The sequence below is a fragment of the Canis lupus genome, chromosome 14 (genome assembly GCF_003254725.2).
Source record: "Canis lupus dingo isolate Sandy chromosome 14, ASM325472v2, whole genome shotgun sequence".
Taxonomy (NCBI): Eukaryota; Metazoa; Chordata; class Mammalia; order Carnivora; family Canidae; genus Canis; species Canis lupus.
The window spans coordinates 5,360,908-5,380,466 of NC_064256.1; the positions used below are offsets into that span (position 1 = coordinate 5,360,908).

Consider the following 19,559-nt stretch of genomic DNA (forward strand, 5'->3'; position numbering starts at 1 on the left):
ATGGTGGAGGTAGCCGAATTTCATTTGGTTAGTGTGTTCAAAGTGCCAGAACTCATGGCAAGCAAAACTTGAGCTTTTACCAAGTTCTTTACTATCAACTCTCTGATTTCTATGTTTCCATAAAACAAGATTCAATAGGCTACAATATTTGGGATAATATTTTATGTTCTTGACTGTCTGGGGGACTGTCATTTTATGAAGCTGTACAAGAATGTAAGTAGATTCTATTTGTTTACCTATAAAGTCACTTGATTATTCTGTAGCTGCACAATTTGGTACTTAGTAAATTACATTCTATACCTCTCACAAAGTAAGATACAGATCTAATTGTGTAATAAATCACTACGGATAGCTTTGGGATACTTGGAAAGCTAAGGAGCCCAAGATTCAAATCTAGAATTAGGAAAAACAGATTTCTGTCCATTCCCAAAAGCAGTGAAACCAAGCAATGAAGACAGTGAAGAGGGGTCTCAGTCTCATTCCTACACATGAGACTTTTCGAAAGTGCAAGTCAAAGTCTTCTCTTTCTTTGGTGAGGCCTAATCTTGCTACTCAGGGACATTCCACAAAGTCTTTTGCTTTTCAGAGCTACTGACTGATGGACATTTATTGTACTGTCTGCTTTAAGCATGGTGGGCATCAGTTGCATACAGCACATTTTGAGCAAATGCAAGCACTGGCCAGGTGTGGGCTTCCTACACTGCACTCCACAGCACCCCATGGAATGATACATACATACCTCTATCTCCCACAAAAAAATGGAACAGTGGGAAAGCCCATCTGCCTTTTTTTTTAATGAAAAAAATAACTGCACCATTATTTTATTTTTCTCCACTTAAAAGCCTATGTGTGCTTCACAAAATGCCTGTCAGCTGTATTCCACTGGACAACTACACACCATTATTCTTTAAGGTATCAGTATACAGAAGCAGATGTGGGGAGCCAACGTATATGGAAATAAACAAAAGCATAGCTCTGGAAACCCACTTTCCCAAGTGGAAATGCTACAAAGAGCACAAAGGGAGAATGGAATCAGCTCTACCAGAGGAAAGAGTCATTTTCTTCCAAAACTTGCTACAAAGACATCAATGAACATTTAATCACTACTAGAATCTTCTTGCTGGTAATTTTTATATTGGCTCTTAAAGGTTCTGAACTATAATCTCCTCAGTTTAAGGTTTCTGTGACTCAAAGCTATTGTAATATCCACTATAAAATATGTCATTATAGAAATACTATATACCAATCTCAGATAAGTACCTGGATCAATCATGGGTTAGTTTTTAGTTCTATGACAAGGAGCATAAATCTGAGCCCTCTGTTCCTCCTACTGTTTAATGCAATACAAGACTCTAATCGACAAAGACACATATATCACTTTAACATACATCATTTGCCCTACAGAACTATATACTTTTAAGAATGAAGGAAAGAGGTAAACAAGTGACACCACTTACAAGCTGTTGTGTGATGCAAGGTAAAGTGAAATGGGGAAGGAGGAGTAAGAAGAGAGGCCAAACCAGCCAACAATAAAACCCCATTCTTCCAGCACTGGGTCTGTCAACACGCTTACTTGCCCCAATTTTATAAAAATGAAATAAAAATCCGAAAAAGGTAAACTGCCTGATTATTTTGTCTTTTGTACTTATTCGTTCTTAAAAGTTAAAGTAAGAAAAAAAAATATATATATTTAAATGGAAAGTATATCAATTTCACTTTATTAACCTAATTCAGGAAAGGGATGAGGAGAAAGGGGCTGAGGTTGGGTATGAAGGAAGAGGGTTAAAACTTGTGACAGTAAAGATCCCTTCAAAATTCTGGTGCAGTCCTCAATCACTGCAGCCTAACTGACGGTCAACAGAGTTGAACTCCAAAATACTGAAAGCAGACTCCTGTTCTCCATTTCTGTCCAGTGATCTTCGGTTACAGTGTGATGAGGTCTACCAGGTTGCCTTTAGGAGGAGTCATGCTGTCAGGAAAGAAATTTACTAAGGTGTCAAAGAGCTGAGTTCTTTGAGCATAGGTGTGATCCACATCGGAAAAGCCTGGTAAAGGAGAGATACAAAGAAACTCATTGATTGTGTCTAAAACATGTAACAGTGAAACTAGTTGAGAAAAGCAAAACCAAATTTGATTTCAAAACTAGACAGAGGTCCTGAACCCAGTTCTATTAACCTGGCAGTGATGTGATCTTAGGTGAGTTAATCAGCCGTTCTGCAACTGTTTCTACAGCTGTAAATTTGTGTTAATCCTGCTTACTTGATGGTGTTACTGTGCATATTAAATATAATTACACTAGAAGCACCTGTTCTAACGACTGGCTTTAGAACAGTCATTAGACTGTTTTGTAACTAGTAACTTTAGTAACTAATACTGATTTCTCTTCTTTCCCTTATAGACATTCTCTTCTTCTAGTCCACTGAGGCAGTTTCACTCCTCTTTTCTGCCTTTATAATGCTTTTGACCCACCAAAATTTTTTTTGATAATAAAAATACAATAAAATCAGAGGTGCCTGGGTGGCTCAGTCAGTGAAGCATCCAACTCTTAGTTTTGGCTCAGGTCATGATCTCAGGGTCCTTCCATCGAGCCCTGCATTGAGCTCACTGCACAGTGTAGAGTCTGCTTCTCCCTCGCTCTCTGCCCTTCTCCCCGTTCTCTCTCATAAATAAAATCTTAAAAAAAAAACACACAAAAAAAATCAAAACGAAAAATATACTAAAATCACTTTCTTTAGCAAGTGGTTGAAAATCATTAGGGTCCTGAGAGTGGAAGTGGTCTCAGAGAACTGAGTGAAAACTCAGATGAGGAAAATACATGTACAATAACATAGAAAAGAGTACCTGGCACATAGCAAATGCCATACATTTGTGGTACTATGCACTGGGCTCTATGTCAGGCACATGCCATGTGAAAAATTGAGCAATGAACTACTTTTATCCAGATAAACATTAGAAAGTGGATGAAATTCTTAAAAGGTGGGGACCATGGAACCAAAGCATTTTCCCCCCCTTCAACCTCTAGAAAACATGTAATTTTCAAGTTCATTCCAGCCAAAGGAATATTCAGTGAGATGCTTCCTTCCTTTAGTTAGCTGGTATATTGCTTTAAGTTGCTTCAAATTTCTTATGTACATATGAAGTAGGAAAATAAAGTAGTTTTATTATTTCTCCATTCGTGAAATGGCTGAGACATAAGAGCCCTACTGAGTACCATAAGACCTAGAAATAGTGCCAGAGTTATATATGCCATGATATTCAGTGGAAAACTATTTCAAATTGGATCAATTTTCATTCAACCTACAATACAGTTTTAGGTACACTCTGTTTTTTCCTCTTGTAAAGAACATGAACAGAACAGAACATTGCCAAGGATACCAGTTTCCTGGAAGGAAAATAAACAATGCCTCAAGAAAGATACATTCCTTTTTATTAAAAAAATTTTCTTACTCTTATTTTGAGGACAGGTGTTTACTTCTTTGGAGCTTAAGATTTAGCAAAGAAATAGCATGGAAATGAATGGAAGGAAATACTCTAAAATGTAAACAAAGATATCTCTGAACGATGAGATTATTTTCTCTATTTTATGCTTTTCATCGTTTTCTAAAATTTTGAAAAATTTCAAACTCCTAGAAAAGTTTCAAGAATAGTACACCAAACAGTTATATACCCTTATCTAGATTACTTGTTAACATTTTGTCACATGTGTTCTCATTCTCTATTTGTTTGTATCCCACACATACTTTCTTTGTATAACTATTTGGGAGTAAATCGTAGACATTTTCAGCTCTAAATACTTGGGTTCATTTCACCTAAGGACATCACTTAAATAACCACTATATAATAAACATATATACATATTCATATATTAAAACAATGTTTTTGTCCCAATAATCTTTTTATAGTCATTTTCCCTACTCATCTAAAATCTAAAACTCAATCCAGTATCAAACACTGTGTTCAGCTTTCTTTGGCCTGGAATAGTTCCTCAGCCTGTTTTTTTATGACACTGATATCCTTGACAAGTATGGAGCAGATACATAGTTGCAGAATGTGCTGAATTAGGGTGGTCTGACTGCTTCCTTGTGCTCAGATTGAATTTATGCAGTTCTGGCAAAAATACTACATTAAGAGTATTAATGTAGTCCTTCTCAGTGTATCATGTCAGGAGGCACAGGCTATCAGTTTGTCCCAATGTTAACTTTGATCACCTGATTAAGCTGGAATAGCCAGATTTCTCCAGTGTGAAGGTATTCTTTTCTACAACTGCAATTAGTAATATATATATATATATTTTTTTTTTTTTTTAAGTAAAATAATTTTTGAAAAGTTTTAAAGTAGGCTCCTCACCCAACATGTGGCTTTAACTCACAACCCTGAGATCAGGACCTGTGATCAAGAGTCAGATGCTTGAGTCACTCAGGCGTGCTCAGCAATTAGTAAAATATTGGTGAGAAGAGCATTTGAGACTATGTGAATATCCTGCTCCCCAAAAAGGCTTACACTCAATATTAGCCCTCACTCATTAATGATTCTTGCTAAAACAATTACATCTCAATAAAACCACTGATGGTGTTTTCCTAACTCTACAATTCCTTCTGCATTTGTTGACTGATACTAATTATAATTTATTTTTATTTTTATTTATTTATGATAGTCACACAGAGAGAGAGAGAGAGAGAGGAAGAGACACAGGCAGAGGGAGAAGCAGGCTCCATGCACTGGGAGCCCGATGTGGGATTCGATCCCGGGTCTCCAGGATCACGCACTGGGCCAAAGGCAGGCGCCAAACCGCTGCGCCACCCAGGGATCCCATGATATTAATTATATAAAGAGCTTTTCTTTTTCCTCTATTTTATTTGTTTACATGACTATGTACTCATGGATCCTTTTCTTGTTCAATATATCATATTTATTAGCCATTATTCGTTTTAATACTTATTGTCGCAGTTTTGGCCAGTGAGTGTTCTTTTGAGCTGGTTTCTGTCTTTAAATGTTCCCATTGATTTTTGAGCATTTCCTTATTTCTTGGCATAGCAGATATCCAGGCTCATCTTTACACAGCTTTAGAAGAGCTACAGATTTTTTTGCTGAATCAGCTAGAATTTTTCCAAAGAGCCCTAATTCCTTTCAGTGGTGAATGATATTTAGAAATCAAGATCAATTAAAAAAAAAAAAAAAAAGATCAATTGTGTTAACTGCCAAGGGTGGTGTTGTTTCTAGGCCTCTACAGGTATGTACAATACATATTATATACGCAGGTTTTTATTTATTTTTATTATTTTTTAAATATTTTATTTATTTATTCATGAGAGACAGAGACAGGCAGAGAGAGAAGCAGGCTCCATGCAGGATGCCCAACGCAAGACTCGATCCTGGGTCTCCAGGATCACATCCTGGGCCGAAGGCAGGCACCAAACCGCTGAGCCACCCAGGGATCCCTATACAAAGCTTTATTTATTTTATTTTATTTTATTTTATTTTATTTTATTTTATTTTATTTTATTTATTTTATTTTATTTTATTTTTTTATTTTTTAAAGATTTATTTTTATTTATTTACGATAGACACAGAGAGAGAGAGAGAGAGAGAGAGAGGCAGAGACACAGGGAGAGGGAGAAGCAGGCTCCATGCAGGGAGCCCGACGCAGGACTCGATTCCGGGACTCCAGGATTGCGCCCTGGGCCAAAGGCAGGTGCCAAACCACTGAGCCACCCAGGGATCCCTACACAGCTTTTTAAAAGCAAAGTCATGAGTTCATGATTTTGTTGATGATTCCCATTTTTAAAGAACTCTACAGGAGGGCAGCCCCAGTGGTGCAGTGGTTTAGCACCGCCTGCAGCCCAGGGCATGATCCTGGAGACCTGGGATCGGGTCCCACGTTGGGCTCCCTGCATGGTGCCTGCTTCTCCCTCTGCCTGTGTCTCTGCCTCTCTCTCTAGCTGTGTCTCTATGAATAAATAAATAAAATCTTAAAAAAAAAAAAAAAAAAAGGAACTCTACAGGATTCTTCCTCTCCTTATCCCATTCCCTATTCACAGTATCTCCTTTCTCCCAGTAGGGAAACTAACTCCCTATAGCATCATCATATTTACTTATTTGTTCAATGTAAAATACATACAATATATGTTCCAGGATTACTATACTCATACCACTACTAGCAAAAAGTCAAGATTTCTTTGCTTTTATTGTCTTTAGAATATATCTCACTAAGAGTGTAGTCTAAGCATTGTAACATTATACTGAAAAGCTTTCTCTCTTTTCTTCCTCCTATTGTGTGGTAATATTACCCAATGGTTGTAGTCAACTTTAGGATTTTTCCCTTTTTTGTTTTATTTACTTTCATTCTTATAAAAAACTAATGAAGCAGTTATCACAAATTCCCCTTTCAGATGAGACAACTTAAGAGATACTCAGTAATTTTTTTTTTTTTAATTTTTTTATTTATTATTTATGATAGTCACAGAGAGAGAGAGAGGCAGAGACATAGGCAGAGGGAGAAGCAGGCTCCATGCACCGGGAGTCCGACGTGGGATTCGATCCTGGGTTTCCAGGATCGCACCCCGGGCCAAAGGCAGGCGCTAAACCGCTGCGCCACCCAGGGATCCCGATACTCAGTAATTTAGTAAGATCTCACAGTTGGTGAGGGAAGAGAATGGAATTTGAATCTGTGTCTGACTCCAAAATGCATTTATTTATTTTTATTAACTAAAATTAACTGAGGGCTTAAATTGTACACAGTGTGCTAAATTCATTTAACCCTTAGAAGAACATGTTTAATTTATTTTTTGGCTTAATATTTTTAAATTATTGGAGTATATATAGTTAACATACAATGTTATATTACTCTCAGGTATACAACATAGTGATTTTGATTTGACAATTCTATACATTACTCAATGCTTCTCATGGTGTGATTACCATCTGAACATGTTTTATTTTTATTCACAATTTACCAATGAGAAAATTGAAATTTATACTATCATTAGATGAATGTTTACATTAAGATAGATCCCATTACGGAATACCATGTATCACTTAATATGAATACAATAGATCTAATGTAGTTTCTTAAAAACATCTCCAAGCCACATCATTAAATTTTAAAATGTTATGTTGTAGAATATTTTACATTGTTTAATAAATAAAAATGGAACACACAAAATTATCTGGGTATGTCTGTGTGTGGGTACAGTCCATCTTTATTATGCACAAATTCTTTATTTGTACATTTGCCTACCCACTAAGATGTACCTGTAACCACAAAACCAATACTTGTGGCACTATGTGGTCATTCACAGACACGTGGAGAGCAGCAAACATTTGAGTCACCACAGGCACACATTGTCAGCTGATGGTGAATTGAATGATGCTCTGCCTTCTTTTATTACTTCTTATACTATAAACAAGTGTCCTTTTCAATCTATTGGTGTCTTGTTTTTCGCATTTTTGGGCTTTTTGTTGTGATTTCACTGCTTAAAATGGTCCCCAAGTGTAGTGCTGAAGTGTTCTCTAGTGTTTTTAAGTGCAAAAAGCCCATGATGTGCCTTATAGAGAAAATACACATTAGATAAGCTTTGTGCAATGGATCAATAATATCAGGAACCTAACTCTATGTCCCATAAGAACAATGATTTAGTATTCACTAATTCAGTATTCCTTGCGACTTTACAGAACATAACTACTGTAAATAAAGAGTATCAACTGTATTTATATGTCTATGTATATAGTTGTGTGTGTGTGTGTGTGTCCATGTGTAAAGATCTTCCAGATATGAGTGGTTACACTTGAGAAGGGACAGAGGTTGAGGAAAGTTGTTCAAGGAGAACCTTAAGCTTTATCTGTAGTCAAAGTTTTTTTTTTTTTTTTTTTTTAAACAACTTAAAAAGGGGCAGGCAGTAGGAAACTCATCAAAACTACAATAACAAAAAAAGATTTGAAATCTCATACTCCTAATCAGTGTTTCTCTCATTTCATTTTCACCATAAAATGCAATGAGGAACTAATCACTCAGAGTAGTAGACACTGGTAAAGCTCAATGAGAAGTAGTATGGTTGGTGGTTTAGAGAGTGAGCTCTGAAGCCATACTACTAAAGTCTGTATCCTAGTTTTGTCATTCATTAGCACTATTCCCGGGCAAGTTACCTAAGCTTCTCTGTGTCCCAGTTTCTTCCTATATAAAAGCAGATCACTTCATAGGATTATCATGGAGATTAAATGAGTTTAAGACATGTACAGTGCTTAGAATAGTACCTGGCCCCATAGTCGGTGTTCAATAAATACCAGCTATTGCTTTATCACTACTACCATGACTGAAGACAACAGATGCTCTAAAAAAGAAAAGTGACCTATTAAGAATATACTTTTTCTTTAAGATTTATTAATTAATTTATTTGAGAGAGATATGGAGAGATATGGAGAGAGAGAGAGAGAGAGAGAGAGAGAGAGAGAGAGCTCAAGTGGGAGGGACAGAGGGAGACAGAATCTGCAGCAGACCCCTTGCTGAGCTAGGAGCCTAATGCAGGGTTCAATCTCACAACACTGAGATCACCACCTGAGGCAAAATGAAGATTTGGATGCTTAACCAACTGTACCACCCAGGCGCCCCTAGGAATATACTTTTAATTTAACATCCTATACAGACTAGGTAATGTTTTCTATTTATGGTAAAGAAGAAATAGCAAGAAATCTCCTTTTTCTACTGGATACAAGTTTGTTTATTTTTCTATTGCTAGTAATAAACTTACTGTTATATAAAAAGTACCTGTAAACATGAGGGCTACAGACAAGAGAGGCTGAAGAAAGTATCCTCCTGAAATCTAAATTTGGTGGATACAGCAAAAGTATAAAGGTTAAAAGGGCACAGTAAATACAGTGAAATTCTTAAGGTTCCTCATTCATAAATGTCAACACATGACAAAAAGCACTACTTTAGGCATAAGATGTTTTAAACATCTGTCTGAATTCATATTTTGCACATCATATTTGGACCATAAAAGTTCTAAAAAGAGGTGTGAAGATCAAAAAAGGCAAATATACACTATAGACCATATTTTTCCTACTTGTCACATACTTGCTGAAAATACACTTAAACTGCTCCAGTGCATACTTTCTGAAACAAGATACAGCTCTAAAAATTAGCAAAATGTCTGAGTTCAAGTTTAAAAGTGCCAAAGCCACCAGAAGCTCTAAATTAAAGATCCTCAGAGGTTGTTTTTCTCTGCAGTCATTTTTCAAAATGAAGATAATGCCAGCTGTTTTTAACTCACTTTCCACCTTTCTAATTCTTTAAATTACATAGGACATTAATACTTTTGTTTAATTTCAGTAAGAGGTTAAGATAAGCAATTCCAAAGAAAGTCAGAAAGTTCGGCAGAGGGGTACCTGGGTGGCTCAGTTAGTTAAGTGTCTATCTTTGGCTCGAGTCCTGATTCCAGGTCCTGGGATTGAGCCTGGCATCCAGTTCCCTGCTCAATGGAGAGTCTGCTTCTCTCTCTGCCCCTCCCCCTGCTCATGCTCTCTTTCTCTCTCAAATAAATAGAAAACTAAAAATCTTAAGAAAGTTTGGTGGAAGCAAATTTTTTTTTGGAGAATTTAGAAAATGACATATTTAGTTTATCTGTACATGAAAAATGTATACGTCTAGGCACTCGACTGGCTCAGTAGAGCATGAAACTCTTGATCTTGGGGTTGTGAGTTCGAGTCCCACACTGGGTGCAGAGGTTGCTTAAAAATCTTTAAAAAGATGTATACATATATACATGAAATAATCCATTTGATTCCAATTCTTCTTCTTCTTCTTCTTCTTTTTTTTTTTTTTTTTTTTAAGATTTACTTGAGAGAAAGAGAGCATGTGCACATGCACGCACAGGAGTGGGGGCAAGGGGCCCGGGTGGCTCAGCAGTTTAGCATTGTTTTCGGCCCAGGGAGTGATCCTGGAGACCCGGGATCAAGTCTCATGTCGGGCTCCCTGCATGGAGCCTACTTCTCCCTCTGCTTGTGTCTCTGCCTCTCTCTCTGTCTCTGTGTCTCTCATAAATAAATAAATAAAATCTTTTTTTTTTTTAAAAAAGGAGTGGGGGCGAGGTGGGACTGAGGGGCAGGTGGAGAGGAAGAGGGAGAGAAGCAGGCTCCCTGTTGAGTTCGGAGCCCCATGTGGGGCTTGATCTCATGAACTTGAGCCAAAAGGAAGAGTCGGACACTTAACTGACTAAGCCACCCAAGTGCCCCAAGATTACTTTTTTAAGGGAGGTAATAATAATAGTACCCTGAATGGAGCACTTACTGTTTTATAGTGCTGTTTTCCATAATTATTTCACTTAATTCTCTCAACAATTTGAGGTAAATATTCTTTATTACCTCCATCTTATAGATGGTGAAATTATTAGGTGACTTTGCTCAAGATCATTTTTGAAATTAGCAAGAGCCAGAGCAGACAGCTGAACCTAGATTCTTTTTTTTTTTTTTTTTTTAATTTGGGTCCAAGTATACCCGACACAGTGGAGTAGGGACTTGGACTGAACCTAGATTCTGACTCTTAACCATTCTCCTATATTCTCGTCTCTTAACTACTGCCTACTAAGACATACTGCCTCTCTTCAGACAAGGCAGGAAATAAAACCCCACAGGAATTTTCTTTTTGTATTTTTTTCTGTTGTTTGTATTGTTTTCCGTGTATCCAAGATTTGCCTGGAATCCAAATAAAACCAATTGTTCCTGATAAAATATATCAGCTGGCAGTGAACGGGGCGGAGACCAAGGAAAGGAGTTCAGCTAAAGGTAAAATATTTGCTGACACCAGCCTAACATATTTAAATAATTGCCAAGAAATTCTTGTTCTAAAGGCTGAATATAAGTCAGCCAGAGACATTTTAGTGCTGCCCACCAATAAAATAAAAATAATGGCTCTGGGCTGTGGTATCCATACATAACAAGGCACATGTTTACTCAAACAAGTATTTATGTGCCACGCTCCTAACGTATATATCACTAAATCTCTGTTTCAAATAATGAAATTCACAAGGATATAGACTTTCTAAAATAATGCTTATACCTAGGTTCTCCATCACAAGGTTAAGATCTCTACTGGCTTCAAAACATTTGTGTGTATGGCATAGTGGTAAATGATTATCTAAATTTTCAGAGAGCCTAAGTTTTTTTTTTTAAATTAATTAATTAATTAATTAATTAATTTATTCATTTATTCATGAGAGACAGAGAGAGAGAGAGAGGCAGAGACACAGGCAGAGGGAGGAGCAGGCTCCATGCAGGGAGCCCGATGTGGGACTCGATCCTAGAGCTCCGAAATCATGCCCTGAGCCAAAGGCAAATGCTCAACCACTGAGCCACCGAGGCGTCCCAGAGAGCCTAAGTTTTATAGCAGTCTGCTTGGCCCTGCACTGTGGAATCCTATGTATTCTCAATTAGAACTCAGGACTAGAGTTGCCTAGATCAGTGAAGAAGCCTCTCTTTCCTATTCTTTCCCATCCCATTCATAAACACCAGAATTATATGTGCTGTGTTTTCTTCTTGAAGGTATGTTTCACCTTTAGGAGACAAAAGGGTAAACAATGAAGAAATTAAATTGATATCCCAAAGTGTTATTTTATTCCAGAGAGAAAGAGCAGTATCTATATACACATACTAGAAAATTTCAATATTACTGCTCAATTCTAAGGCAAATAATAATAGCACAGGCATCAATGGAATTAATAAGCATTCACCATGTGACCATGTTTTATGACAAGAGGAAAGCTAAAAATTCCCATATTTCAAAAGCCTACAATCTTGTTGAAAAAGTAAAGCTATCATAATGACTTATCCTAATGAAAAGATTCTTAAGAATTCACCTGAATAAAGCTCTGGGTTGTGGAACTTCTACAGATTCCCCACTGCACTATAGTCTAGCTCACTTTAATGATTCATTAATACCAAATGAGAGTATTCCTAAATGAAGACTGACGCTCCTATTTGGGGTGCCCAAGTAACACTGGAGTTTCAAGTAGAATGTATCTTAAACAATTAAGGTAACAGCATAAAAAACTCCCATTTTCAGGAAAGAGATAATGCATTTTCTCAGATCTCACAAGATTTTTCCCATCAACATTACTCTATCACCAATTTGTTGATCCCACACAATTCCACAAAGAACAGAGGAAAAATCATTCAATCAGTAAGTATTATCTCACGGTAAGTGTATCAGTAATATAGTCTACATTCAGAAACAATGCTAGACAAGTTAATTTGTTTTGATTATGCTTCTACTGCCATGTGTTTGCATAATAACCCAGCAACTGGTGTAACAGGAACTGCAAACTAATGGGGACTGATGTGTGGAAAGAAAAGAACTCTGTAACAGGTTATTAGAAATTTTGCACGCTACCTTGAAACTTGCTCCCCTGAAACTTGCTCTGTTTAGATGAACATCTCACCTGATGTTTCATTTAAAAGAAACTGAAACCCAATCCCCCAAGTGCTAGGGCATCTAAGCTGGGTAAACTGCACTGGAGTACTTACCTAGAGCTGTAAAATCTGAACCAGATTTGAATAGAGCTGAAGCTAGAAGCTGAAACTGTAAAAGAAAAATAGAAGCAAATTAGTTGAGCACATTAGAGAAAAATATCATTTTGGCCACTTATTAGCCACTGTATGTCCCTGAATATGTGCTGCTTAAGTCTATCCACCAAATAGTAGCAAGAACAACATCACATTTAGATTAAAGAATATGCTGATTTTTCTACTGGATTGCTTTCCAAAAAACTGGACCACCTCTTGGAATTATTTTTATTTTAAAAATTTATTTAAGTATGTATTTGTGAACAAACAACAAAAATTGAGAATATTTAGAACTACTTATTTAGGGATCCCTGGGTGGCGCAGCGGTTTGGCGCCTGCCTTTGGCCCAGGGCGCGATCCTGGAGACCCGGGATCGAATCCCACGTCGGGCTCCCGGTGCATGGAGCCTGCTTCTCCCTCTGCCTATGTCTCTGCCTCTCTCTCTGTCTCTGTGTGACTATCATAAAATAAAAAAATAAAAAATAAAAAAAAAAAGAACTACTGTATTTAATTTGGGAGAACTATTTATCTTTATTTTGAATGAGGATACTAGAAAATAGGTAAGTTAAAGGATTGAGTAGACCAATGAGTAGAATCTCAATGGAATTACTTAGCACTTTGTAAGACCTAAGTGGTTGATACCACTGATTCCTCAGGATGTATTTTATACCCGTGCTTCCAGCCTTTAAGATTTCAGGTATCACTCACACTAATAATATTCTGTCATTCGGCAAGGAGGTGAATGACTGATTTTCAAATGTTAAACCAACCTTATATTCCTAGGATAAATCCTCACTTGGTCATTGTACATTAACCTTTTTAAATATTGATAGATCTGATTAGCTAAAATTTAACTAAGAATTTTGCATCCACATTCCCAAGTATTGGTCTATAATTTTCTTTGCTTGTAATATTTTTGTCGGGTCTTTAATATCAGAGTCAACTTGCTTCATAACAGGATATACAAAGTGCTCTGTCTTCCCCTGGTTTCTTAGAGTCTGTGAAGAGTTGCTATTTTTACTTCCTTAAATGGTTGACTGAATCTGCAGAGATAGCCATTAAGAACTAGTTTTCTTTATTAGAAAGTTTTCAGTTACAAATTCAATCTATGTTTGTAATTGATATGGAGTTCCTTAAGATTTTCTTTTTTATTTTTCCTTAAGATTTTCTAATTCCTCCTGTGTCTGTTTTGTTGTGTCTTCCAAGGAATTTGTCTATTCCATCAAGTTGCTCAATTTGTTGACAATTGTTCATAAAACCTTCTTATTCCCTTTTGTGTATATAGGGTCTGTAATGATGCTCACAATTTATATTTTCACTATTATTTTCTTCGTAAGTCTTGCTATTTTATTCATCTTTTCAAAGAACCAACTTTTCACTTTTTTATTTTTATTTATTTATTTTTATTTTTTTTCAACTTTTCACTTTTTAAACTTTTTCAATTGTTGCCTGTTTCACTAATTTCCTATATTCTATTTATTTGAGGGTTAATTTGTTCCTCTTTTCTGACTTGGAAGGTGAAAGATAAACCTACTGGTTCTACATACAGAACGCTAGGGCAAAAACCATTATTTCAATAATCTGATTAAGTGGAATTGATATGTACTAGCCTAGGATTTTAACAGGTATCAAGTGATATTACACAATCTGAGTAAAGCCAGACTTGAATATCCAACTATCACCTCAATGTATAAAGTTGGCTGATTCACAGGCATCTCAAACTGAAGATATCCAACATTATACTCCTGATCCCAGTCAGGAGTCCCCACCCATAACCACAAACTGGGTCTACCCAGATCCTCAATTCAATTGATAGTAACTCCATCCACTAAGGCTAATAACTTTGGAGTCATTTCTTTCAAACCCTACATCCAATCGATCATAAAATTCTGTTGGTTCTTTTTTTTAAAGTTTTTTAAAAAAAATTTATTTATTTATTCATGAGAGACACAGAGAGAGAGAGGCAGAGACAGATGCAGAGGGAAAAGCAGGCTCCATGCAGGGAGCCCGATGTGGGACTCACGCCCTGAGCCAAAGGCAGGCGCCAAACCGCTGAGCCACCCAAGGACCCCCCTTTTTAAGTTTTTATTTAAATTCCAGCTAGTTAACATATAGTGTAGTATTAGTTTCAAGTATACAATATAGTCATTCAACGTTCCCATACATCACCCAATGCTTATCACAAGTGCATTCTTTAATTCCCATCACCTATTTAACTCATACCCCTAATCCTGGTAACCACCAGCAGTTTGTTCTCTATAGGTAAAAGTGTGTTGGGGCATCTGGCTGACTCAGTTGGTAGAGTGTGCAACTCTTGCCTTGGGGCTGTAGGTTTGAGCCCTACGTTGGGTGTAGAGAGTACATTAAAAAGTCTGTTTCTTGGTTTGCCTCTTTTTTTCCTCCTCTTTGCTCATTTGTTTTGTTTCTTAAATTCCACATGAGTGAAATCATATGGTATTTGTCTTTTTCTGAGTTATTTCACTTAGGATAATACTCTCTGGCTCCATCCATACCATTGCAAATGACAAGATTTCTTTTTTTTTTTGACTGAGTAATATTCAATTGTGTGTGTATGTATCATTAATCAATGGACACTTGAGCTATTTCCATAATTTGCTTATCAGTAGATAATGCTGCTATAAACACTGAAGTGCATGCATCCTTTTGAATTAATGTTTTTCTATTCTTCGTGTAAATACCTAGGAATGCAATTGCTGGATTGTAGAGTAGCTCTATTTTTCACTTTTTGAGGAACCTCCCTACTGTTTTCCATAGTGGCTGCACCAGATTGTATTCCCACCATTGGTTCTATCTTCTATATACATATTGAGAATCTGCTCTACTTTACTTCTCACTATTTCTACTGCTGCTACTTTGGTGTGCACTACAATAATCCCTTACTTAGATTTCTACTATCTCCCTTATAGGTTACTCTGCCTCCATTCTTACTCTCCTTTAGTCTATTGTCAATATGGCAGTCAGAGTGTCTTAGATCTTAGCGATCTTAGTCAGGTAAGACACAAAGCAGGTCACATCACTCCCCTGCACGATATCCTGAACTGGCTCCTTATTCATTCAGAGTGAAAACAGAAGTCCTAACACTGCCTTACGAAGTCATTCACAATCAATCTCCCAATCCCTGCTATCACCTCTCTGACTACTCTTATCATTCTTACTTCTATTCCAGCTACAGTAGCCTCCTTGCTGTTTGTTCTCCTAAACAAAGCCAGAATGCTCCCACCCTCGGGTCTTTGGTTCTAGTCCTCCCTTTGCCAGGAATTATCTTCCCCAAATTATCTTAGATCATTCCCTCATACCTTTCAAGTCTTTGTGTACATCTCATTTCTAAATGAGGCTTATTAAGAGCATCCTATTTAATATGGCAACTGTCCATTCTCACCCCTTCTAATTCTGATCTCCCTTTACTTTTTTTTATCTCTCTTTAATTTTCCCATAATACCTATCAATACTAATGTACTATATAAATTGCTTATTTAATATGTTTATCATCTCTCATCACTAGTAGTAAGTACTAACGCAGGCAGGTATTCTGTTTGGTTCACTAATATATTTCCTGTGTCTAGAAGAATGCCTGGCATATTGAAGGCGTTCAATACACATCTGTTAAATGAATGACACCAGTACTTTGGAAGCTCAGCAGAAATATAATTAATACAAAATGTGCAATACTGGCTCAAAACTTGTTTTTCTCATTCCTTCTTTATTATAGAATCCTCTCTGAAAATGGCAGAATTAATTTAGGCAACCTTTTCCTGGCCTTTTCTAGAAAAAAAAAAATCATTTCTGTAAGTTTTATCAGCAGTGCATTTCCAATTTAGAATCCACATTCTGAAGAATGAAGGAAAGCAACGGATCATTATTTGGTATACAGCTGGTAGTCCACCATCATTTTTCCAATAATAGGCACAATGATGATTATCATCCTGATAACTAGCCTCCCAAAAAGAGAAAAATCTAAAAACTACTTCTAGTTGCTGATACAATCATTTAATATAATAAAATTTTGTAAAATATACAAAGAGAACAAAAACAAGCTTCTGCAGAAAACAAGGAACAGTAAGGTCTTTTTTGGAAGTAGAATGGTATCTCATAAGGAAAGTGAAGATCTATATACCTCACTAACAAATACTGTAAGTATATATTCTAGAACAGTCATCAAGGGATTTCTTCTCCCAAAACAAAATCCATCTACACATTTTTAAACAAAATAATAATCTCACAGACCAGTAATCCTCAAAGTTAGGAGTGTTTTCTGTTACATAAGAGCAGATGAGAGAATCTTAGGGTGAGGATATCATTTTGAAGAAGTCTCTGGGGGTGATTCTGATGTTGACACACACATGCATAGCATCATTTTAACGAACTTATATTAGGGCTAACCAACTCTTTTTTTTTTTTTTTTTTTAAAGATTTTATTTATTTATTCATGATAGTCACAGAGAGAGAGAGAGAGGCAGAGACACAGGCAGAGGGAGAAGCAGGCTCCATGCACCGGGAGCCGGATGTGGGATTCGATCCCGGGTCTCCAGGATCACGCCCTGGGCCAAAGGCAGGCACCAAACCGCTGCGCCACCCAGGGATCCCAGGGCTAACCAACTCTTGATAAAGTTTTTAAGAAATGGAAGTCTGTGGCATACAAAATCATAATTTCAAACTACCAAGAAAGGAGAAAAAGAGAAAACTGCTACCAAAATTTTTAAAATGGCTCTGTTTGAACCTGACACACCTTCCTGTCCTGGTTTTTCCCATTAGCTTAGCTTTAAGAACAAACCGCCTGTTTTCTTTGGCCTACTTGCAGCTCACACAGCTGAATTTATTTACTTTGCAATATTTTGTTTTGTTTCAGTTTTAAAAAGTAAGAGAAAAATGAATGTTCCCAGGTTACAGACATTTTAGATAGACTGGAAAAAACAAGGAAATCTATTTATAATTTTCAAATGCATGGTCTAATAAAATGAACATTAAGAGACTCTTTACAACTATGTTCAGTTATAAGCCATAAAAGATAAAACCAAACATAATCTGCTACTTGGCAAAACTATGATAATTTCCCCAATTTAAGTAGTATCATGAATGGACTCAAGATTCAAGGAGAGACAATTAATTAACTGTCCCCCCCCTTCAGGGGGTTCTGAAGCATGTTCTACTGATTCTCCACCTAGGGAAGGGTTATAACCAATACTGAGTAAGAACAATCAGACTTATTCTCACAGGCAACTATGAAAGAGAATCTCTTTGTTTTGGTGCCAAGGATATGCAGGCTCTACTGCTTAAAAGTACAATGAACTTGGTACCTGAAAAGTGATGTAACATTAAATCTGAAACCTGGGTCATTGCTGAACAACAAAAAAGCACTGCTTGATGTTGTTATTACAAAGCCAAAGCAACAGAGAACTAGGAAATAGATGGTAGGGACAGAACTATATATCATCAGCACCAATTCTGTGAGTGGAAGGTAAAATGCATTGCAGTTTAGATGTTGCTAGACGAACTATGAACAAGGATGCTTGGCAGAAGTTAAAAGTGACAAAAGGAATCTCAGAGGTTAGAGAAAGACAGGAAACTCACTGCAGGGGTATTCACACACTGTAGATAAGCAAATATGCCCTAAAAATATTACATCTTTTAGATGTAATTTTGTAACAAGAAACCCCTGAAAAGTAATGATGAAGAAATTAGTATTAATGCTATTACTAGCATTTACTTGGTAGCATTACTACTAAGTTCTCAAGATTAGGGACCCCTGATGAATGAAATCAGTAGACTGTAGTTGAACCATCCTGCTATAACAGTCATATAACTAAATATCAAGATAGCAGGGATTCTACTCTTATCAACCTCTCTTCACTTTCTCCCTACAAAAGAAGAGATTTTGCTTTCTTCTCTATGGGATTTTGAAGTATCAACAGAAAAGTTTATATTGAGCCATTATGTAATCCTTAAGTGAAAGAAGCATGAGACTACAGAAGTAAAAATTTCTATTTCTTTCCCAACATACAAAACTAATGCTGAAGTTAAAACTTTAAATGTGAGAATCCTTCTCTGAATGGATCAAAGCCTTTCTGTGTGACCTGAACCTTTTATCTTCACATGAAAGTAAGCCTATTCAATTTTTATTTCATCTGCTCTGTGCTACTCTAAAGATTATTAGTGTCATCGTATTTTCCTTTAAATATCTAAGAGAGAAATCAGCAAGTAAGAGACTTTTTTTTCATGCTCATTTTCTGAAGTTTATTACCACCTTTACCTCTTTTGTCTCTTCTGGGTCTGAATGATCCACGGTTATATAGAGATCATTTTGTAAGTATTTCAGAGCGCTAAGGGGATCCATCTGGGCCTTTTCTTCAAACCTAGAAAATGTAAACAAGAATAATAATTGTCTGGAGGTATGAAAAAACATCAGAAATGTCATTTAGACCTGCAGTGGAATACTCTGTTCGAGGAGTCATTGTGGATATCTAAAAAAAAAAAAAAAAAAAAAAAGCAAAAAAACAAAAAACAAAAAACAAAAACAAACAAAAAAACCACAACCTGTGTTTGGGAATTCAGAAGTAAGAATACTGCCATGGAGACGGTGTAGCTGCAGAGTCCCTGGAAATGTAATGGTAATGCCAGGTGGTCATAGGCAGTCACAGTGCTTGAGACTGGGTAGGAGCACTTCTTACACTCCTCTTAAAACTACAAGCTAAGATTAAATCAACTACAAAACACAGTGAACATGTCAAATATTTTATTTAACAGAACTGCGTAAGAGCCAAATATGTTTCATAAAAAACAAGCAGAGATAAAATAAAAATACTGGGTTAGATCTGTGTAATATACATTCTACCAGAGGTGCTTAACAGGTACCTTAGAAACAGAAATTAGTAGTTTCTTTTCAGGAGTATCTTTTTTTTTTTTAAGACTTTATTTATTCATGAGAGACACAGAGAGAGAGAGACAGAAACACAGGCAGAGGGAGAAGCAGGCTCCATGCAGGGAGCCTG

The 19,559-nt window shown here is 36.6% G+C and overlaps 1 protein-coding gene across 13 annotated transcripts in view; it reads right to left on the reverse strand.

Moving 5' to 3' along the window:
• Positions 1–1,689: 1,689 nt before the first annotated feature.
• MKLN1 (muskelin 1) overlaps positions 1,690–19,559 on the reverse strand; it is a 326,298-nt gene continuing 308,428 nt past the window's right edge. For 11 of the 13 annotated variants that reach the window (XM_025471680.3, XM_025471681.3, XM_035698604.2 and 8 more), the window contains 3 exons: positions 18,821–18,923; positions 12,514–12,568; positions 1,690–2,045 (listed from right to left, as the gene is read on the reverse strand). In XM_025471680.3, the coding sequence (XP_025327465.1) occupies positions 1,924–2,045; positions 12,514–12,568; positions 18,821–18,923 (280 nt within the window). In that variant the 3' untranslated portion in view covers positions 1,690–1,923. Of the gene's footprint in view, positions 2,046–8,761; positions 8,817–9,800; positions 11,544–12,513; positions 12,569–18,820; positions 18,924–19,559 lie in introns of those variants that run through there. The other 2 variants (XM_025471676.3, XM_049093465.1) reach the window with 2 other exon arrangements.